At 41.8% G+C, this 23772-nt stretch overlaps 1 protein-coding gene across 3 annotated transcripts in view; it reads left to right on the top strand.

The window, feature by feature from the left end:
- The first annotated feature begins 4764 nt into the window (after positions 1-4764).
- Positions 4765-23772, top strand: part of ATF2 (activating transcription factor 2) — a 43099-nt gene continuing 24091 nt past the window's right edge. Inside the window, exons 1-9 of one of the 3 annotated variants that reach the window (XM_054971614.1) lie at positions 4765-4902; positions 12880-12951; positions 13268-13337; positions 14276-14372; positions 15789-15907; positions 16379-16507; positions 19052-19230; positions 20275-20389; positions 21607-21693. In XM_054971614.1, the coding sequence (XP_054827589.1) occupies positions 13290-13337; positions 14276-14372; positions 15789-15907; positions 16379-16507; positions 19052-19230; positions 20275-20389; positions 21607-21693 (774 nt within the window). In that variant the 5' untranslated portion in view covers positions 4765-4902; positions 12880-12951; positions 13268-13289. The remainder of the gene's footprint in view (positions 4903-12879; positions 12952-13267; positions 13338-14275; positions 14373-15788; positions 15908-16378; positions 16508-19051; positions 19231-20274; positions 20390-21606; positions 21694-23772) is intronic. The other 2 variants (XM_054971615.1, XM_054971616.1) reach the window with 2 other exon arrangements.

The raw sequence follows: 23772 nt of genomic DNA, 5'->3' as shown, positions 1-23772 counted from the left end.
TCATTAAAACAATTTGAGCAAAAATTAGCCGTTTATATGTATCCCTAAATGTTTAAGGATTGCCGGATAAAATTACCAGAAATGGATTCAGTCCCAAAGTGGTGGAAAGTGTTTTGAAATAAGAATGTATTCAAAACAGGTCTGTTTTTGTTTTTTTAGTAGTGGGGAAAATGAGTGGCGCTTAATGCTAAATGTGAGTCAGATTGTTTTGTCAGGCTGAGAAAATTCTCATTAATTCAGACATGCTTTTTAGAATGTTGAATATTTATATCAAACTGGATGGATCACAATTTTGCATTACTATTTAGCATTTTGCATTACTATTTAAATTAAAGTTCATACTAGAGTCTATAACCACAAACACTGATTTTTGAAACAATTTTTCTGCCATTTCAAAGGCCACACAATAAGCCGCTTAAATATTTTTCCTTTTAGAAAGTGATACACTGGTTGCATTTTAGGTAGGCCTCTCTTACAACCCGCAGTCATGATGGGTGGTGGTTTTTTGTAGACAGATACCAGTTGGGATCAGTGCTCAAATGTGCTTTGCTCTGGTGTTCTAGCCTCTTCTTTGTCCTACAACTTGCCCTGACCATGAAGAAAATAACCAGAAGCAAAGGCTGGTGGTAGTTACTGGGTAATTGGTGTTCTCTGTGGATGGGAGGTGGCTCATATTAACCTGGTCTCAACGACAAGCTCAGATTTCATTTTAAAGATAAACAGGCCCTACTGAAATATTTTCTTAAAATCAGGCTTCATTTTAAAAAGTTTCTTAATCCACTCTGGAAAGTATGGATCAATAAAACAATAGTTTAAGTTGGTAAGTGTATACAGCTACAAAGTAAAAAACATTACTGAACTTTCCCAAGATCAAATCATTCCTATCTTAGAACACTCATTGCCTTGGAAGTGACCACCCAAGCTGGAAGAGTAATACACAAGATTGAGAGTACTATCTCGGTTCTCTGTGGATGATTCTTTTTATTTTTTGCTGTCAAGCCACAGCTGACCTTCAGCAACCCTGTAGGGTTTGCAAGACGAGATGGTTGGCTGTTGTCTGCTTTTGTGTAGCAAACTTAGGCTTCCTTTGTCTCCCATCCAATTACTAACCAGGGCTGACCCTGCTGAGCTTGTGATATCTGACCTTAAATCCCTCTACAGGAGACTTCAAAGTGTGCTGACGTCTTCTGTTGTTGGGTTGTGCGTATAGCCTTTTTCTACTTGACCTGTCTTCCACACTTAAACCAACAAGTTCAAATATGCAGCTCCTTCCAGTAGAAAATGTATACCATCGCTAAAGACAATGTCAAGAGGGTCAAAAAGGATATTGGTGTGGCAGAGTGGTTCTGTCTGAGCTGCAACATAAGGGCTTTATTCTAATCTTGTCACCAGTAGAGCGCAGATGTGCTAAGATGGAGGGAGTGGATCTTTTATTAAAAGCTGGTTAGTTTGCAGGCTGAATGGGCAAAGAACTTTTAACCCTTCTCCTTGCATGGTTTCGCTACCCCCCACCCCAATTCACCCTGAATAACAACCGCTGTTATGCTTTACCAGAACTGTAGGCATAAGGGTTAAACTTCTGTGCACATCCCTGATATGAATGCTGTGCTGCTGTGATTCCATTCTTAAAGACAAATTTGTCTAGTTTGATCCTAAGTGGATTTAGGAAAGCTGCTATATTCTCCGTCGCAACTAACCTGTTAAAATACAGGTCAATGCTATTCCTGTCTTACATAGTTGCGGGAAGTGGCTTGAGCAGTTGGAAACAGCATTTGTGTAGCCTTTTTCAGTTTTAATAATCACGTTTATTACAGTAATGCCTTTGTCTCTTTCCTGCATAACAATGAAAACGTTACACTTACATTCCAAATAATACCACTGAACTTTTATATGGCCGACATAAACACAAATATTTTGATTATGTTTCTGTCCAAACATGGCACAGGCAGGGTTGAATCTAGTATTACAGCACAGTCCACAAAAAAGCTTGAGGTACAGGTATCTGCATCAGAGGAGCTGAATGCTGTTTCAGATTTACTTTATATTAAGTATGGCTGGTACGGGTACCTGAGAATCACTAGTTCTCTGCCTAGAAAGGGCTATTATTTCTATTTTACTTGTAAAATAGAAAGTCTTGTGGATAGTAATACTTGTGCTATGAATGTCAGTCTGTATCATGTTTAACTATCTCTTGATTCCAGTATTGTGACCAAGACCTTAAGAAATGCCCTACCAGAGAAACTATAATGTATTCTGACAGCCCCATAGTTGTAGCAGGGCTGTGTGTAGTTAGGCTTAGGGGTGTGCATCCTGAAAAGATTCGGGTTTACCCGAAGTGGGGGGGAAATTCAGATACACCATAATTCTGAAGCGGCAATTCTGGTATTTACGTGCTTCCGTATGCTCTGTAAATATTCGGCGCATACTGAAGTGAGAGGGAGCAACTCCCCACCCACCCTGGGGCAACCCCTCCACCCCCACCCACTTATCTGGCCATCAGGGAGACAGGGAGGGTGATCAGCTGGACCACAGTGGCCATTTGAGGGGCAGGAAGGGCTTTCTCCACCTCCGCCTCAGCAGCCCCACAGGGTGGGGGGGAGGGCCGGAGCCACCACTTCCAGCCCTTCCTGCCCTTCAAATGGCCACTACGGTAGCCATTTGAGGGGTAGGAAAGGCTTTCCCTGCCTCCAATGCTCCGTGGCCCTGCAGGGCGGCAGGGAGGGCTGGAGCCACCGCAGCCACCAACCCTGAGTGAGTAGGGGTGGGGTGCTGGTGCTGGGGTGATGTTTAAAGGGCCCCGTCGCTTGCACGCTGCAGGAAAGGGGCCCTTTAAACTCAGCCCGAAAGCTTTTCAAAGCACTACAAATGCTTCGGAAAGCTTTGATTCGGGATTTCCAAATCAGGACCAGCATGCTGGCCCAATTCAGATATCCCGAATCTTTACAATTGGGTCCGATTCGGGTATTTTACCCAAATCGAAAACCCAAAGCGCACATCCCTAGTTAGGCTCTGAGAAATAGATGGGTGTGAATCCTAATGCCAGATTTCTGCAGGTATGACATTAAACTTGATGCTGGAGTCCTTATCAGAGTAGTTGTGAGCTGGGAAGCCTTGGCAGGGTGGCGTTCAGAAGAAAGAGTATGAGTAGTCTGAAACTTCCAGGGCCCTTGGGGTATAATACATGATCAGCTAGAGTGGTATAATGGTTAGAGTGTTAGGCTAGGAGATCCATGTTCAAATTGCCACTCTACCATGAAAACTCACTGAGTGACTTCAGGCCAGTCACAAACTCTCAGCCCAATCTACCACATAAGCAAAGTGGTTGTGAGGATAAAAAGGGGAAGAGAATTATGTACGCTGATTTGGGTCCCCTTTGAGGAGGAAGATGGAATATAATTGAAATACTGGTGAGTGCTATTGAATGTGCTGAGTTGACAGATGCAGCATCCTGCTATTAGAAATCTCAATGTTTTTAGCACGAGTGAAAGACGGTTATGCACACAATTATTCGGTAGGAGAAGCTTCAAAACCTCAGGAATTGGATACCCAGTGTTGAATGGAAGTAAATAGGTATGTCTGTTTTGAATAACAGGAACATGCAGTTCATAGGAATGGTTGGCTTTTTAATATAAATGCAGATTTATATAGAATAGCTTTCCGGGGTGTCAGGTGAAGATCTTTCATGTCACCGACTAGCTGATTCTTCCCATGTTCTTGCTGGGGATTGAAGCCGGGCGCTGAAGTTGGGTCCTTCGTGCAAAGCAAATGCTGTAGCCCTGAGCTTCTCCCAATATTTACTATCTAAAGCAAAAGAAGTATGTCTGTGTCAGAAAAGGGGACTATGAAGTCTGTGGTAGCGGAATGGCCAAGCACGTTTTCATGAATTCAGAAACTGATACTGTATGGAATTGCTTTAGTACTCAGATTCAAGCAGGAACACTCAAAGCTGCAAGATGGCTTTAGCTTTCACTTGGGAAGCAGACCACCACCGCTATTTTACTTCACTTATTTCCCCACCTTTCCCCTCTGTGGGCACCAAGAGTGGCTTTCATTGCTGTCCTTTTTATCCTTAGAAGAAGGTAAGTTAGGCTGAGTGTGTGTTCTTGGCCCAAAGTCGAGTGGCAGAATGGGAATTTGAACCCAGATCTTCCAAATCGAATCACAACGCCACACTGGCTCTTGGAGGATGCCCCTATCAGGTGCCAGAAATACTGGACTGTTTGGCACAAATTAATTACAAGCCACGCGGGTCATGCGCATTCAAATGAAAACCCCACAGGAGGAACATCGCCCTTGACTGGTAAATGGAGCCTGCATGTGCCCAGGCCTCTGCAGTCCAGAGTGACCTCAGTGGGGTACAATGTCATAAAGTCCACCATCCAAAGCAGCCATTTTCTTCAGGGTTATTGGAGAATCCTGGAGATCAGTTGGAATTTTGGGAAATCTCCAGCCCTCATCTGGAAGTTGGTAACCTCAGCACATCCGGGGCTGGGGGCCGCTCCCATCAAGCCTTACGGTCGCAGCCTTTCGGATTTTCCCGCATCTCCTCAGCGCTGTGCTCCAGCAACGCCCGCCAACGGCTCTCTACGCAGTCGCAGCCCGTTCGGTTATTTCCGGACATTCTCCTGCCTGTTTGCCTCTTTTCGACTCTTCTGAGGACCGTCAAAGGCCCCGCCTATACTACCACGTGTCCTTTCCCCTTCTCTTTACATGCCCGCTCCGCCTTCCATGTCACATGACTGCATCTTCTCCTTCCCAGGGAGTGGGAGGGGGGAGGACAAGATGTGAGTGCCCAGAAAACGAGAAACAGAGAGAGGTGTCAATGAGTTCCCGCGAGATGTGACGGAAGCCTGTGAAGGACCTGGGCCTTCATGTGCGGTTCGGCCGGTGGTCGTGCGAGGGGTGAGTGGTGCTTGTGTTTTTTTTTCTTTTCCCTTCCTCCTCCTGTGGTAAATAAAGGTCGAGGCGGGTGAGGCCCTGAGGCGCAGGTCGGGTGTGGCCCGAGTCTTTTAGCCAGAGGCGGCGGCCTGAGTGGGAACATGACGGGCCCTGCTTGGGGAGGAGAGGTGAGGGAGCCTGCCTGGGAGGCTGTAACATGGCGCCTCAATGCTGCCGAGAAGAGGCTGGTCCTCCACCCAACCGCCCGTAGACTGGTTTCCGCCTGCGGGGAGCCCCGTTATTCCCTTGCCAAGCCTGACTTCCCTGTGCGAACACCCGCCGCCCTTGAGCCTACTCGTACTCCACCTTTCCCCTCCTCTCACAGCATCACTGGAATAAACCTCATAGGAGGAAAGGATCCCCACAAGCCGTGGGCTATAGGAAGGGGGCGAAGAAGCGCCTTTGCCGCCTCCTTCGATGTTTTTCTCCTCGTTCCTGTATAAATTTGTTTTTTTTAAAAAAGGTGTAAACATCAAAGTGGAAGGAAAGGCGCTTCCCTGCCATTCTGTTCACCTAAATGTCCTATAGTTACATTGGCTGTGGAGATTTTTCTCTTTCTATAGCCCACCTCACCTTCCCCGTGCAGGGAGCAATGAAAGGTGAGCATCCCCACAACCAATGATGCAGCATAGGAAGCCCTCATTCCCCTTCCTGCCCCCTTCCCTTCTCCCCTCTTTCATGCTTACAATTCAGAAAGAGTTGTCTGGTATATAAATAGACCAAAAAAGAGAGAGAGAAACAATATGCAAACATCCTTCCCTCCATTCAGTTTAACTTCCTACAGTAAATTGTTTGTGGGAATTCCTTTCATAATCTCTCCCTGCCCCCCCCTTTACTAGGAATGGAGGAAGGAAGTTGAATAGCCTAGGACAAGGGTACATGTAGTATGCAGATTGAGGATGGTGCGTGGAATGAATACAAAGTGTGTTAGTCCACCGTTGCAAAATAAAAGTTCAGTGGTGTTTTGACAGCTAATAACTTTTATTTTGATATGAGTTTTCATGTGTTGCTGCTTAGTTCCTCAGATCTGAGTGCAGTGAAGTTTGAATTCTTTACCTTCTCTCATCCCCTGCTCCCAGTGGGATTGGGGCTGAGAAGGTCACAGAACTTTTGCTTCACCTACCTTACTGACCCTTTTAACTGGAGATACCAGGGATTGAACCTGATACCTTCTGTGTGCAAAACTGATGCAAACTGAAAACTTGCAGGTGGAGAAAGGTGAAACATTCTCCCATCTGTTGGGTGCAGATGTATATGCCTATTAAGCATGTATTGATTGTGGGAGGAAAAGCAAGAAGAAAGTTCAGTTTATCTTACCTGCAACTCTTAAACAAGTACGTCAAGGTGGTGAGGACATGGATTGTGACAGTGGCATCTGCCACCTTTTTGTTCCATCACCGCTTCATTCATTAATAGAAAACAGTTCCTGTAAGTTAGGTAACTACCAACATGTGTCTTGTATATTTCAGCTTCCTGTTGCCCTTTGAATAATCTAGTTAATTGTGTGTCTTCCTTCAAATAACCTCTGAGGGCTTTTCTTAGGTACCTTTCAGCTTTTCTTAACCTGTAGTTGTCAAGTCCTGTTATGTGTTCTTTTGAAGTGATATAGTTTGGTTATGTTCTATGAAGCTTTGTTCTAGGCAAAGAATGCTCCCTCAGTACAAGGTACATTGGGGTGTCATTCTTCAGATGAATTTTGAAATGCCATTGTCAGTTCTTCCCATAAAAGACTCCTGATCACATGATTATGGATTGTAACTGTTTCTAAAGCTGTTGTCTTAGCAGCATTACACTTTTTGACATTCCACCATTGTGATTGTGAAGAACATAATATAAAGTAATTGTACGCTTAGTGCAGTAATTGTTCTTAATGCAGTGATGAAGATGTTTTCTCCAGATACCACTAATTGGGTAACTAGCTAAATATCTGAAAAAAGAGTGTATTAAAACCATGCAAAGGAACTGGCCCAAGCGTATATTCTTGTTCCACCCTCCTCCCTAAGTGGATGAATTATCATGGCAGCCAGTTTTATTTCCAAGGCAGAGGACACCTTAGTGTGTGATACTAAAGAGAGTATTTTTCATTTTATGTACTCAACTTGCAACAACAGCTCATATATGCTCATGTGAGGAGGCAGAAGAGAGTAAGGTGGGAAGGGATTTCTTATTTGAAAAAAAGTTTGAGGAACCCTGACAGAAACAAACTAGTTTCTTATGGCAAGAAATTGTGTAGGCAGCTATCTGTTTTATGATGTGGACTGGTATCTGTATGCAATATCTTGACTGGGGACTGTTGGAGAAAAGCCATTAGAGGAGGTTGGTTTTATTTTGTTGTAATAACTTACTAACATGCTGTTACATAAAATGTGGTACAACACCTGTATAAACATGAAATTTGACCAATTTTTGCCATTTGAAATCAAGCACTCTCTAATAAATACAGATTCTTATACCACCAATTTTATGCACTTTTAAGTTTCATAGGTTTCAGTGGGAAAGAGCTAATGTGCTAATAATTGCCTCATTGAATGTGATGAATGTGCTCAGTGATGGCTAGATTGTGCCTATAGGAAGAAAGACTAGCTCCAGTAGTATTAATAAAGAGTGGCAAACCCATGTCTTGACTATGCTACTTGAGACCTTAAGTGTGGGTTCACATAACCATATGGAAGAGCCTTGAAAAACAGCCATACACATAGAAAGTGAGCTACCTTGATAAATGTCAACTTAATTTACTGTGAAGCAAGGCCACCTCTGAATTTTGGCACCATCAGCAAGGTACTGTCAAGTGGCCCTCTCCATCCTCCAACCGATTTTGGCAAAATAGCAATATATCAAACTTCCTAAAATAAATTAGTGCCTCATTTCAGAGCATGTACTATAGTAAAACAGCTGAATTGTCCGCTTGAAATTAAAGGGTTGACAAGCCACATCTGAAATCCAACAATACTGGGTGAATCTGCATGAAACTGAGCGGACTGTTGCCCTTATCACATTTGAAAAGCTGCTGAGTAGCGAAAGGAAGATGGAAAGGAAGCTTCCCTTGGCTGGTCTTTATGCAGAAGCATAACATATAGGAAGGGAAAGGGAGGGATTCTGCACTGGTCATGTTTTATGTTTTAAGGCTTTTGTGCTGAAGATACCTTCACCTTGGTTTATTGTTTGTTGATTGCTTTTAATGCTGGTGTTTGGTTAATTTTAGGTTGTTTAATACTGTATTAAATTGATAGTAAGCTATCTCAAGCAGTTTTCTAGAAAGGCGCCTAAGAAATAAATTAAAGTCATATTCTGAGTCAATGCGTAATTATCTGAAATTCTCCACTCTACTTTGAAGCTCAGAGATCTAGACTGAGGGTGATAGGAGTGGTCAAGCTGCTTTTGCAGAGATGTGAGAATAAAATGAGCTAGTCTCCTCCTCCCCCAACCTCCTTGGAGATGGGCTGGAGACAAACGTTAATGAGTGAGGTCAAGTTCTAGGACCAAGATCTAATATAGATTAGTTTTAGCTGCTGTCATTCAAATCAGATAGTGGCAATTGATGCTTAGCCCGTGCTGCTTTATTCTGTGCATTTTCAATAAAATCACTTTACTATAAGAAAGCAGTTGTATAAGAATTGTGTTCCTGGTCAGTAGAAAAGTCCACAGAGTATCAAATTGTTACCTGTTTCTGCTTGGAGCAGGTTCACTGCGCAACATATTTATGTTGCAAGGGAAAAGAGGGCCTGTACCAGTGATAGCAGCCATGGTACTGCTTGGGCTCGGGTCAGTTGCCAGTGCTGATGTGGCCTGAGATATTTTGTCTAGAACACTTTGGACAGTAAGACACTTCAGTTTAACTTAAAACATTTCTTCCAATCCCAAGTTGTTTTATACAGGATGCCAATATAATTGTGGTATGTTGCATATCAGAAGAAATGGACATACAATTATCATTTACGTTTTAGGACATTTGATAGTGCTTGGACAAGTTTTTGCTTTAAAGACTGTCCTCTCTCTATTTGTGCAAGAGTAAGAGGGGCAATTTTGGACAAGTCTCCCTTGTTGAAACCACTTTATGGCATAATGTTCCAAACAGCCGCTTTTCCAGTCTGCCACAAGGAGCCTATTGTGAAAGGTGACAAAAATTACTTTTGCAAACTATCTTTGTTTATGGAAGCTTTGGATCTACCCTGTTCTTTCATTTAACTATCCCACATATAGTAAAAATGCTGAGCAGTTCCTTTTCATCTCTCTCATATGGGATGTCCTCTGATTTGAGAAGACTATGACTAAATAAGCATTTATATTTATTTCATCCAATGTTTCTTTTCATCCATTGTCCTTTCACAAAAAAGCCTTGATCCTTTTCTACCTTTCTTTGTCCTTCGTGCTTTTTTGGGTGGGAATTCTGCTGTCACCCCCCCCCTCCCTGCCAGTTAGTTCTAAAACTTGAGTTGTGCCACAAATTTTTCTATTCAAGTGACAGAGTAGGAAACATGGAGGTCATGTTGGGACACTTAAGCTTCCTTTTTCATGATTACTATCTGAAGCTTCCCTTTGTGTTCTTTTGTATTTGATTTCCAAGGAATTTTTGTACTTGAAATCCTTCCTATATCTAAAGCATTAGTTATCATACTGGTTTCCTCTTTACACATTTCATACTGCACCGGTCTTATAGTTGAGAAGTAGAATTGTTCAAGCCTTGTCTTATATATTAAGGGGGGGTATATTTTGCAGTATGTGTTGTTGCAGATGATGTTAGCATTTTGACTGTATCCTGCTTCAGATCCATTGACTCATTCTTGTTGTACCTCAGAAGTGCTTTTATAAATAAAATAACATTTTCTTTAAAAATAATGTAGAAAAAGAATTCTCCCAGATGACCAAGCAAAAAAACCCTGATATGAGCAAATCTAAAACAAAATTATATAACAAATATTAAATAATGTACAGTATGTTCATAATATAAATAGGACAAAGTGATGGTAATTTCATTGGCTCAACCAGGCAAAGTTGGACATGAAACAATTGGACTTAAGTTAATTGAAATTAACATGTTACACAGCACAGTTCTATACAATTCTACTGAGAGAGAAGTTATACTGTTTTCAGTTCAGCGTTCTCACAGGCATAGATTGCATCCCTAGACATTTACAATTCTCGTTCTTTCCTTAGACTTCTTAAACTTAAGAAACAGGTGGCTGTAACTGAAGATATAGTCCATGTCAAGAAGAGAGTGCAATTGCAGCATTCAGTCGCTGACCCAGTTACACGCGTGAGGCTGCCTTATACAGAGTCAGACTGTTGGTCCATCAAGATCAGTATTGCCTGCCAAGGCTGGCAGCAGCCCTTCGGGGTCTCTTTCACTTCACCTCCTACCTGGTCCTTTTAACTGGAGATGCCAGGGATTGATCCTAGGATCTTTTTCATGCAAAGCAATGGCTCTTCCTCTGAGTTGCAGCCCTTTTCCTAACTGATTGGGGTGGTGTCAGCTCCCTGGTTTGCACAAATATAAAAAATAACTTTTAAAAACTTAAAAGTGCTTAAACAGGGAAAAACCAAGATATCATGACACTACATCATAAGATCTTACCTGCCATTTTTAGGCAGTAGCAACTGGAAGGTGCTGCTGCCAGGCTGTACAGGGAATGGGAAGAAGTGACTGGGGTGGTAGCCGTCCTGCTATCAAGTGAGACAAACAAGAGGAGATAGATGTGCTGCAGGCAGGCCATGGATGTGCAGAAGCATCCAAAGAAGCAGCAGTGAAAGGAGGAGGATGTGATAGAGAAGGTGAGAAAGAGGTGCCATCACTGGGTGAGCCCAAGAGGAAGAAGAGAAGGAGGAGGCAGCAGTGGGGGAAGGAAGAGGAGAGAATGGAAAAGGGAGGGAAAGTTCAGGCAGTATACTGTTTAAATACCTATGCAGTGTTATTATTACCATTGATAACTTTTTTTGCCTTTTTGTAGAATGAATGTACTTCAATATAAATAATATTTGGTTATCTCACTGTGCATTCAGACATCATAAATGTAAGGGAAATTTGCATGAACCCACCTTGCAGCCAGGTTTACATATACGCCTCACTCCACCCCTCCCCATAACAAGAACTGTAGTTCAGCATTACTTCCATGACGTAACATATGGGTGCATGGGTTAACTGGAGCTGGATTTCCACTAATCAGTGTCCTAAACCAATTCAGACTTACTATCCTGCTTAGTGGAGAAAAAGCTAACTCACATGCCTGCATTTGTACATCATGGGTAACCAGAGTCAGTAGTTAACTGATGCTCAGCAAGAGTGATGTGCGCACCTGAGCCCAGCAGCAAGCAGATTTATGCACATTTTCTCTTAACTGCTATTAAATGTGCCAGCCGAATGCAGCTGTTGTCTTAGTTCCTTGGCCTTCTTTCTAACTTGGTTACACTAATAACCATATTCCATATGATAGCAGCAGACCGGGGCATTCAAACTGGATTTTCCCCAGTTATGCATAACGGGAAATTGCCCAGTAAAAGGTACATTGGTATGAAGTGCATCTACTGCTTAACTCTCTGAAGCTGCCCCCACTGTGTTTTTCTCCCATCTGGGTTTTTCTTGCATTGAAGTTAGGCTGAGGTAAAAGGGACAGACTGGGGAGGCCTGGCAAGCGCACTTGGAGGTTCTAGCACAGCGATGGCGAACCTATGTCACATGTGCCACAGCTGGCACGCAGAGCCCTCTCGGTGGGCACGTGAGCCAAATCGCTGATCACTAGGTCCAGGGCTCGTTTGGAGGGGGAACGCCTGGAACGGCGTTCCAGTAGCTCTGAGCAGAGATCACATGGGTTTTGGCCCTGCCCGCGTGATTCCTTTTCCTCAAGGCTGCCTCCCTGCTGCCCGTCTCTTTAGCTGCAGGAAGTGGAGGCAGCAGCCGGGCTGCTGGGGCTGGCTTTCTAAAGAAGAGTAAGCTGCTTTGATTTAATTTGCATTACTTTTAGTCATGGCTCTTGAGTGTGAGAGAGAGAGAGTGTGTGCTTGCAAGCCAGGCTGGTGGTGTAAAGAAGGGCAAACTGCTTTGATTTAACTTGCTTTACTTTCATTTGTGGCTCCTGAGTGAGGGAGAGAGAGAGAGAGAGAGAGATGTTAATTAGTTTGGACAACTGTTTTTTCTTAACTAAAACCTCAGTATTCAGGTTTAATTGCAGTGTTGGCACTTTGAAATAAGTTGGTTTTGTGTTGCAGTTTGGGCACTCGGGCTCAAAAAGGTTCGCCATCACTGTTCTAACATTTCTTGTCTATTTACTTGTACCCAGGGCTTTTTTTCTGGGAGAAGAGATGGTGGAACTCAGTGGGTTGCCAGCACAGGGGGCAACTCTTGGTGGGAGGTAGTGCCCCTGGTACCACATGCGTAACCATGTGTCACATCCGGACAAATAGTAAGAACACACTGCTCATCTAATAGCACTAGAAGAGTAAGAGTAGATAATTGGTTTCTTGTGCATATATTCAGCTTGCCATTATATAGATATGGACAGTGTTAGAGAGGCGCCTGGGGAATCCTGATTCAGATCTGATCAAACAGGGTACATGCTGGAGCAGTTGCTATTTCTAAGGATAGGTGAACAATTAACACAGTGCATTGGGGAGGGGTCTGGTGAATGTGGACAAATGTAATGTCTGAACATGGATGTCATGGATATAGCTAAAAGAAATTAATGTGATCTCAGTAGCTGGGCAAAGTGCTGTTATCAAAAGATCTGTTTTAATTATATCCTAGCCCACCCAAACATTGGAGATGTCTATCTGAACATATCCCCATGGAAGGTTAGAGAAACCTGCAGAGACAAAACATGTATTTTTGTACTCAGTGTTACTTACTTTGGTTACTATGAAGATAAATTATGTAAAGATGTGTTTGTAGCCCACCGTTGAGCAGACAAATAGAATAAGAAAGAAATAATCTTTTTTTTTCTTGAATTGCAGGACCATTGTCATGACAAGGAGATTATAATAAGTTCACCTTATGAAATTCAACTTACATGTGAAATCTGCCAGGTACATGTGTGTATGTTATGCAATATTGCTTTCTGTTTTTAAAAGCATAATTTCCACATTTTATTGAAATGTCCCCTGATAGACATCATTGCACAGATCTGTTTGGAGTTGCTGTACCTTCCTCACGTAATTTAGAAAACATTACCTAAAAACTGTTAATGTGCTCATTGAAATATTTGCTCTTTTGGAGATTGAGACATTTCTGTACAGGGGAAACACTAACAAGTGCAGAATTGCCTGTTGGAGTTGCGCAGGGTGTTTGATGACTTGAGTCAATTGTTCTGTATCATTGGAATTGTTTATTATTGCAATGTAGGTAATACAAGGACCTGTGGAATATGAGTGATGACAAACCCTTTTTATGCACTGCCCCTGGATGTGGACAGGTAATATATGTTGGAACTATCCATATTAATCAACACAGACTTTGTTGACATTTAGTAATTAAAATAACTACCTGCAGCAGTCTTCCTAAGGAGGTCACAATCCTTAACTGCATGTCCTTCTGTCAAGGTAGTCAACACAGTCAATTCTAATGGGCAGATTTGCCTGTTGTCTAGGGGCAATAGTTTCCACTCCAGCTAAGGTCTGTACTCTCGGTTCAAGATAGTAGCCAGCATTGACAGTTCCCATCCTTGATTGGGGCATTTACTGATGGGGAGTCATATGCAGTAGTATATGTTAAACCATATACTTATTGCTTCACCAACCAACCAGGGTGAGACCAACAGGTTTTTTTAATCATTAAAGCATTAAAATCGATTTATCAGAAGGGGCTTGTTTCAGTCTTATTGAGGTCTAGAAGATTTTATCCACGATCTATTTAAAACAATTTTGAATTTATATTCCTAAAAATGAAATGACTATATGGCAGTGCCATTGTGCTGAAAATCACGGCTACAGTCTAGATCAACTGGCATGTGCATTCCAAGTGCGCTCATATTTTATAACCTGGTAAATCATCTTGACAGGCTGGTAGATTTCTTATATAGTTATGGTGCTGCAATCACTCTGCAGCTACTCATCAATAAAGTGTGCAGGTAGTGTGAAACCTTTGTTAAGAGGTTGTTGGCTCCGGAATTACTGTAGGGCTCTTACAATTTTACTTACAATGATTCAGCTTAAAAAATCTGACTTAAAAGCTTTTTTAAAAAGAATCTTTTTGTGCGGAGGATGGTTAAATGTATTTAGGGTGTGCCACCAGTGTCTTCAGGGCTTTTCAGAAAGAATCAGCTGCTACCTGTTATGAAAATGATTCTCCGTATTGTTTTCACTTCAATCAAAATTCAATTTTTTAACTATATTTTAAAACTTTTTGCCACAGCGTTTTACCAACGAGGATCATTTGGCTGTCCATAAACATAAACATGAGATGACACTGAAATTTGGTCCAGCTCGTAATGACAGTGTCATTGTAGCTGGTTAGTATATGTTTTTATTAATCCATCTTCTGGAATGTGCACACATTTTGTGTATTTTCTGCATATGATTTGTCTCAGTTCCTAAGAAGCAATAACAAAGGATTCCTTTGCCAATAAAATATTTGCAGCATATGTTGGCCATTGCTTTGCCTCTCAAAGTAATGTTCTGTCTCAATACCAACTTTGACTTCTTCACAATGAACAGCAGTCCTGTGGAAATGGCACTTTGGTCTAGCCTGAGCAGAAGATAATCAGCCTTACTGTAACAGTGCAATCCTGAGATGTCTGGCAGTAAACTCCATTGAGTAGAATTGGACTCTTAGAATGGTGCTGGTCCTAGAAAACATTTACATGTGGTGGTTATACCTTATATTGACAAAGCAACATGCGTTCCTGAATGACTTTTTTCTCCTGTGACTGAATTTCAGGTCATATAGTTGGATCCAATCCACAATAGTGTTCTGTCACTAGCATTCCCTATAATGTTAACTGCGTATTTGGGGTAATAATTTATTGTGTATTATATAATGTACAGTGGCTATAAAGCTGGAAACTAAAGTTTATTCTTAGAGGGTGTATTGATGATGGCTGTCCTTATCCTATTTTTTTGGGGAATAAACCCCATTGGAACAAAGAGAATTTATCCTTCAGGAAATGGATAAAGAATTATAGTCACTGAGCAGCATCAAACATTTTTATATATGACAAACTCTGACCCAGTGTTGAAATCTGTCACATTTTTATCCCACCTTTCCTTAGAGCGCTCAGAGCATATACATGGTTATTCCATAAACTAGGCTGAGAGAAAGTGACTGACCCAAGGCCACCCATCAAGGTTAATAATGAAGTGGGCATTTGAACTTTGTTTCCCCCTGTCCTTGTCCAACACTCAATTGCTGTGCAATGCTTTCATCAATTACATTCCAGTTGTTCAATGTGTAAACGATGGAATTTCAAATAATAGAATTGCTGACTTTTTAAAGTAGCTTCTAGATTTTTATATTTATTTGGATGAAGCCACCAGCTAGCATTGAAGCAAGTACTTAAAATTATTCTCTGTTTTACCTTAATCTGAAGATTCTAGCAGTGTCGTGCATGTCGAAAAGTGTCATGCGTGTCAAAAAGTGAGCAAGTTTTTTATTTTTAAAGCATTTTTAACCTTTTCACAGATGTCTTTAAAGTTCTCCTGTATAGACAATGCCTGTTTTTTAAACAGGGTTAGTTAAAAGGTAACATTCTGGATGTATTTTAATTTTATTAAACCAGAAGTTTTGATTTGTTTTTACTGCGTTGTTGGAACTGTTGTGTTTTTGCTGAGACAGTAGTAGTAATGGTGACTTGATTCTGAAGATATGTATAAAAACAAATGTGTAACTGAGTGAGAATTAAAACAATAACCTTTACTTTTCTTTTTAGATCAGACCCCAACACCAACCCGGTTCTTGAAGAATTGTGAAGAAGTGGGTTTATTCAATGAACTAGCAAGTCCTTTTGAAAATGAATTCAAAAAAGCTTCTGAAGATGATATTAAAAAGGTATGATAATGATACAGAGGTTTAAAAACGAAATAATTTTGTGCACAACTGTCAGTATGTAGTTTACTATTGGGGTTCTTGAACCAGTAGGAACAGTAGTGGCCAGTGTTTCTTTCCCATAATGTAACAATAAAGTGTCTTGGAAATAATCTTTGCACTTTCTGTTTCCGTCTTTATAGTTTTTACTTGGGATGAACTTTTGTTGCTTGTGTCATGAATAATATCTTTTTAAGGAGGAATGTCTGGTTCCAGCAGAATATAATTTCTTTTCATTAGACATCTTGCTACTGCCAAAAGCCGCTGAAAACAGATGTTAGAGCCAAGATACTGGTTTCTTTATTGGGTTGACCCTAATAAAGATTACATGGATTATGTCTTTTATTACCAGTGGCCACTTGCTAAAAAAGACCTACTCTGTTGATGTGCAGCCTTTTTTGGGTTACTTATTTATCTTCCTGCTAATTTTTACAGATGCCTCTAGACTTATCACCTCTTGCAACACCAATTATAAGGAATAAGATTGAAGAGCCTTCAGTTGTTGAGACAACTCACCAGGATAGCCCTTTACCTCATCCAGAGTCCACTACCAATGATGAAAAGGTCAGCATCTTTTCAGTTGAACTTTTTGGAACTATGTTCACAGAAGTTATGGGTGCCAGGCCCATCTTCCCACGCACAAGCAACCTGAACAGGAAAGAGACCAATGTCTTACAAAGGCTGAGATGCTAAAGCCAACAAAGCTCTAGATGTTGTTCCAGCAAAGGTTGATAGTGAACGGCTTAAATACACCTGCAAGGAGATGGAGATGCAAGCCCCTCCCCATGAGGAGCAGGCTACCAGTTCTTAAAAGTGCCAGACTTGATTTCAGTGGGAAGTACTCTGATGGGGTTAAGGTGGTTCAGGGCTTTGTGAAGCCTGAGGAGACAGTTGGGGAGAGACCTCAGAGGCTGCACTGGTCTCCAGAATAGGAGGTTCAAAGTCCAAATCTGAGTCAAAAGGTAGGGCTGCATCACATATTGAGAGACTGGCCCAAATTTCTATGGCTTCTCTTGCACATCAAAGGGAATTCTTAGAGGTGTGTCAGATGTTCAGCCCCCTTCTCATCTCAGTCTTCAGTCTCTCTGCCTGATGAGGAGTCAATATTCTGGTCTGCACCTGAAAAAAAATAGGTATTTTTGAGTTTTGTATTTCAGGAAGTGCTAAATATTGGTATTCTGGGTTAATCGGGTTCCGCACATAATCATTTTCCTGAGTACTATTAATCAGGTTCCCTGGTACAATTTTGGTATTCAGATTGAGGGTTTTTTTCCGGTATCCCAAAATTTGGGGGATCCATTGCTTTCTATGGGGAAATCTTTCCAGATTGGCTGTTTTTCAATAATAATAATAACAACAATAACAATAGTGTGCTTATATACCACCCTTCTGGACAGATTAGTGCCACATTCAGAGCCAAATGGTGAGCAGTGGCTGGCACGGAAAAGGGTCAGTCACCTCATTGGCGAGATGGTCACTCTAGACAGTGCCTGCTTTTTACCCTGTTTGCCCATGAACCAATTTTCCTGGGAGAGGTGCCTCCCTCCTTCTCCCTTTCATTGCCCAGAAAACCTTGGGGAGGGGCAAGTGGGGAATCTTTAAAATGCCTGCCGTGAATATTTATAGGAATATTTGGGATTGGGATACTGGTATTGCAGAGAATCACAAATATCAATCCAGATAACTGAATATACCTGAAAAATACCAATAAGATGTATAAAAATGTGTCTGGTTATTTGAAGGGCTGTTCTTACTTGGTCCAATGTGTGTGGCTGTTTATAAGTGTGCCTCTGTATGCACACAAACATGGACATGCTTTATATAAATCATATTTAAATAGGCTGGATGGCTGCTTAATTCTACTAATGAAGGCTTAGGTACCCACTACCATAAGGTGGTAAATGTACTTAACATACAGTGTTAGCAAGAACTTCAATCAGTTATGCTGTGTCCTGTACATTATCAAAAATTCTGTGGTGTAAAATTTTCAAAAGCCCCTTCGCACTCACCTGGAAAAAATGCATGGCATGTGAGATGGTGTTTTTAATTAAGGTCGTGCAAGACATGTAAACGGAGATCTACTTGGAAACTCTCCTTGCCGGACACTGCTACAACAGGATTATGGAGTGCAGCATGGAGATTCCTTGTGCAAGTGGCTCACTTGGTGAGAAGCTGTGACAGACAGGATAACTCTACCTCTCCTAAGAGACAGCCAATGGGAACAGGCAGAATGCTGGACCAATGAGAGTTAGTGTCCATGGGGGAGAGAGAAGGCTTTTGAGAGGCTAAGAGAGAAGGGCTTTGACTCTGCTGAGGAAGACAGCAAAGATATTGCTGACTGATTCCAAACCTGTTCTGTTACACTGAAGCATTCTCTGTTTAACTCCAGTTTGTTTAAAATCTGTTCACTCTTACATTTCATCTTGTAAATAAAGTTTGTTTTTGTTTTGTTTAACCCTGACTGGCTTGAAATCATTGACTGATGGAATATATCCCAAACACAGGCCTCAAACATTCTAGTCACATTAAATGGGCCAAGTTTAAATGGTGGCAGCGTATATATAGGGAAAGTAACCTCTAAGTTCCCTTTTCCCTAATAGCCCTGGGCTGTAGCTTGGTGAGGGGAGGGACATACAGGGAACTGGCTGCCTGTCTGTCTGTCTGATGGTGCTTCTGGAAGAGGAGAGAGAGACCTTCCTCTGAGGATCTGGGTCAGGGCTCTCTGCCTGCTATATAGTGGAGGCTAGATGTTTGGCATGTGATGACCTGGCTTTTCCTGGTCTGGGAGGCGTCAAACCCATGAAGGAAGGTTTAGAGTTGGTGGCAAGGTGGTGAAAGGTTGTGAGGGGGTTGTCATCATAGAAGCCTTTTCACGTTAGCAGCCACTTCTACTGAAAATGTTTCCAATATCCCTAACATAAGACATGGCACAGAAAATATTTCCATGGAGTGGCCCTAATGTAAGAACTGTTACTGCTTGTAGTTAAAATAAAATTTGAATTAGTGAAAGAATTATTAACGATAACTTTATATAGATCAAATTTGATTGTAAAGAGCTTCTGGAGAGTTAAACTGCAATGATAAGTTTTCCGTTCTTCCCCCCTGTAGGAAGTGTCTCTACAGCAAACCGCGCAGCCTACGTCGACAATTGTTCGTCCAGCTTCTCTACAAGTTCCTAATGTATTGCTGGCGAGTTCTGACTCAAGCGTCATTATTCAGCAAGCCCTACCTTCACCAACTTCTAGCACTGTCATAACACAAGCTCCATCCTCCAACAGGCCAATAGTGTGAGTTTTGTGTATATGTTGTATGATAAAATATTGAAAAAGACTTATTTTTTTAAGCACTTCCCTTTACTCTTGATTAGACATGGGCACGGAACGGGGGGAAAACGAACCACGTGGTTCGTTCATTTTCATGGAACGTGAACCACAAATTAGCCAAACTTGAGCCAGTTCCGAACTGGTTCGAGGGAGTCCAGAATGGGCACCTTCACGCTCACAGCCAAACTAAACAAGACTTTCCCAATGTCCAATACCCATCAAATTTGCAGGTGACCTAGTCTTCACTGTCCTCTAAATACCACCCTCCCCCCAAGTTTCAGAGAGATTGAACCCCGGGAAAGGCATGGCCCATGGGTCCCCCCTTTTCCCGTCATTTTCTCTTCACAGTGGCAAAAACTGGAGTGTCTGCTGGCAGCTACTTTGAGGGGCTGGCCCTTTTCCTGGCTGGATGCGCCAGAGTGGGAGCTCTCTAGTTCACAGGGACAGCTGCCAATCAAGTGTGGAGGCTTCAGATTGGGGGCAACCAGAAGACTGCCACTGTTGCCTGGGCGATGGATTGAGTGGCGCAAAGTGTCTGGCTTCCTGAACCAGCAATGGAACAGAACAGTAGGAAAAGTTGTTTGTTCCATAAAAACACGGACCCATGGAACACGTTTCTTTGAAACGAACCAGCTGTTCCATTCGGAATTTTGTTCCGTGGTTCGTTTTGTGCCCATCTCTACTCTTGATGCATCTTCCTTTAAAACAGCTACTATGATTTGAATTGAACCTATTAAAGTTTCAATTAATTGAATGAAGCATTGTCTGTTAGAGGATTTTAAAAAATGTAGTGTCTGTCTCTGAAGAACTGTGAGTCTCTTTCATAGTATGTTTTGGACAATCTTACAATTAAAAGTATATATATAATGGTTCAGCATTTGTCTTACATATGTCATCATCTTTTAACCTCTGATAACTTGTGTAAGGTTTATGTATATACATTGTAAAATCTTGTCTGTGAGAAGAGCACTATAGTCATTGTTTATTTTCTGTTTCTGGTTTTCTTAGACCGGTGCCAGGTCCTTTCCCTCTGCTATTACATCTTCCTAATGGACAAACCATGCCTGTTGCTATTCCTGCCTCGATCACAAATTCCAACGTCCACGTCCCAACCGCAGTTCCAGTAAGTGTGTGTAAATGGCATATCGCAGCCCACTGGCTTATTCCAGTTTTCCAAAAGGCAAGCGCACGCATGCAGACACCCCCAGTCCTAGTGCTGGGAATCAGTTATGGGCTCTGGCTCCACTTAATCCAAAAGAGCATATGTGGGTGAAATCAATCTGGAGAATTCCCAGGTAGATGGGAGAGAGGCTTGCAACACAACATGCCGAGTTGGGATACAGCTGAAGAGAGAGTGGCAGGATCCTACTCCAGGGTCCAATAAAAAGAAAAGCTTGAGAGTGAAGGCGTTGGGAAAGGGAGAGAAACTTCAGATCAGCTGTGAATGGGAGAAGCACTCCGCATCAGACATCACCAGGCTCTCATTCCCACAAACCAGGCCTGCTTCTCAAAGGCTCTGCAGTCTCCCCCACTTTGTGGATTTAAACCATTTCAAGTCCTCAGTCAGAAACAAAATTATAAAAATATCTGTTGCTAAGTAATCTCCATTCTGGGTCTACAGTCTTTGTATGTGTGTTTTAAATTATCCCACCTTTCTTTTTGTTAGACTCCTTCTTTTGAAAAATAAATATTAAATACCACTGAGTGAAAGGAAGCCAGGGTAGGGGTCTTGCTATTTCTCTGTTTCACAGCTGCAGCATGAAAGTGAATTCCACAGTCATGAGCATTTCTCGATGCTCCAAGTGTCAGACTAGGATCTGGAGACCCTGGTTTGAATCCCCACTCTGCTGTGGAAGTTCTCTGTTTGACCTTGGTCTAGTCATAAACTCTCAGCCTAACCTGCCTTACAGGGTGGTTGTGAGGATATAATGGAGGAGAGGAAAATGTTGTAAGCTGCTTTGGATCACCATTGGGGAGAAAGACCAGGTATAAAGTATAGCATTTACTCAAATGACTAGCTTTTTTTTCCCTCAGGTAAGCTGTAAAAAAAAAGGGTGTTGTCTTACATTTGCAATTACAGCTGTTTCTAAGAAGCATTTTTTAAAATGTATAGAACATTTTTAAACTGGGTTGTCTTATGTTCAGGGTCATCTTCCTTTTGAGTAAATGTGGTAAATAAATAAAATTACTAGTCTGTACTGTGGCAGCACACCTCGGATCTTGCAGAAACAGCTCCGTTATCTTGGCGCCTTTAACTAGAAAGGAACAGCCAAAGGAACTAGCTGCTTGTGATGTAGGATATGCTCTTACTTATGTATTAACTCTGACTCTCTTGGACAGCTTGTTAGACCTGTCACCATGGTGCCTAGTATCCCAGGAATTCCCGGGCCCTCCTCCCCACAGCCTGTGCAGTCCGAAGCTAAATTGGTAAGTGGGTGTTCCACAAATGGTTCTAAATGTTTTTTAAGATGTTTTAAAATGTTTTAGATTGTTTTTAGATGTTGTTAGCTGCCCTGAACCCGCTTGCAGGGAGGGCGGGATATAAATATGAAATAATGAAATAAATAATAAAGAAGGTTCTTGATTTTTAATAGTGAGGATGCTATACAAATCCTTTGTTTCATATACTTTACCCTCGTCAAGCAACAGCAGTTTCAGTCCTGAAGGGAAAGTAGATCACTGAATATGTTTCTGAGCATTTTTCCATCAGTTCAGTTGATATCTAAAATATCTAAAACAGCCTGCTAAGGTGGATAGCTTAGCATTTATATGGCATTTTAGACAACTGTAGGCATTTTGCATCACACCAAGAGTGCTCAATCAGCATTAGGGGAACCTCCTTTGAAGTGTATTGTACATTGCTGTCATCTTGCTTCTGCATGAATATTCTAGATGCTCTCTACAGGTGACTGTTGCTTCTGTTTTTTGAGTGATGGAGAAATGTATAGTTCCGATTTTCTGCAGCACTTGAAACTTCATTGCTTATTTCTTTTATAAAAGTGAAGTAACCAAAGACAGCAGATAACCAGTAGATACGCTGTTTGCTAAAGATAAAGGGGATTGGAGTAGCCTGCACCCGTTTGTGGTATGCACAGCCTCTGTGTTTATTATACACAGGTAACACTACTCTTGAGTGTTACCTGTGTATAATAGCCCTGTGGCGCAGAGTGGTAAGCTGCAGTACTGCAGCCCAAACTCTGCTCATGACCTGAGTTCGATCCTGGCGGAAGCCGGGTTCAGGTAGCCGGCTCAAGGTTCACTCAGCCTTCCATCCTTCTGAGGTCAGTAAAATGAGTATCCAGGTTACTGGGGGTAAAGTGTAGATGACTGGGGAAGGCAATGGCAAACCACTCTGTAAAAAAACTGCCAAGAAAACGTCGTGATGCGACGTCCCCCCATGGGTCAGTAATGACTCGGTGCTTGCACCTTTACCTTTACCTAGCACTAGTCTAGCTATCAAGATAAAAGGATGACAAAAACATAGTATTAAAAATGACTGGTAAAATATACTTCTATAATTACACAATTACAGGGTTGTACTTTTTATTCCTTGAATCATTTTGTTGTACGGTGTGAATTCTTTCAATGTGTTCAGCTTGGGTTTTTTCATTTGTTATTGTAAAATGAAGGAAAATGTGTGCCATAAATAAACCATAAAGATACCATTTTAAAGAATCTGTCAGGTCATATTCATTCAGTAAAAAATGATTGGTGACTCCAGGGTCACTTTGAGCAAGACTCTGAGCACCCGCTCTTTTGCTTAACAGCAAAAAAGCAAATGTAATTTCTATTACTGCTCATTTCATGACCAAGCACAATGAAATGACGTATTAATGATGTGAGTATCTATGATATGTGGTCAGTAGAATCCTCTGTTCTTGAGTTCCATTCAGAAGGTCTGAAAATTTTCAACAGCGTCCTGGATTAAGAAATGGGCTGCAGCTTGGGTGACTGGTTTTTACACAAAGCAGGGTTCTAGTACCTTTAATACTGTTCAGAAGGGAGCATTTTGCCAGATATAGATTCTTGCTGCTGCAGCTCTAGATTGGAGCGAGCTGTGCCTGCCTATGTTTTCCCATCTCTTGCAGATGGTAAGGATTCAAGTACCCTGCCCCGTAATGAGTTCTATCCTGCATTATACTTTATCATGAAAGTGTATTATGCCTGGCAGCAAACCAAGGACCTAAGAAACTAATTTAAATGCTGAAAGGAAAGATAGGGGAGAACTGTTAATTGCACTGAGTTGTATCTGAACCACAGCTAAGGATGGTGTATTTTGTTGGCATGAGATGCCTTCCATCAGTAGAAAGCACCAGTCTCAACTGCATGACGGCCAGTGTGGTGTAGTGGCTAGAGCAACGGACTACGATCTAGGTGACCCAAGTTTGGTTCCCTGCTCTGCCATGGAAGCTCGTAGGGTGACCTTGAGTCAGTCAGGCATGCTCAGCCTTAAACTACCTCACAGGGTTATTGTGAGGATAAAATGGAGAAGGAGAGAATGATGTA

This window comes from Eublepharis macularius, chromosome 2 (genome assembly GCF_028583425.1).
Source record: "Eublepharis macularius isolate TG4126 chromosome 2, MPM_Emac_v1.0, whole genome shotgun sequence".
NCBI classification, from domain to species: Eukaryota; Metazoa; Chordata; class Lepidosauria; order Squamata; family Eublepharidae; genus Eublepharis; species Eublepharis macularius.
The sequence above is the reverse complement of the archived record's forward strand: the minus strand, read 5'-3'. Positions and strand labels throughout refer to the sequence as shown.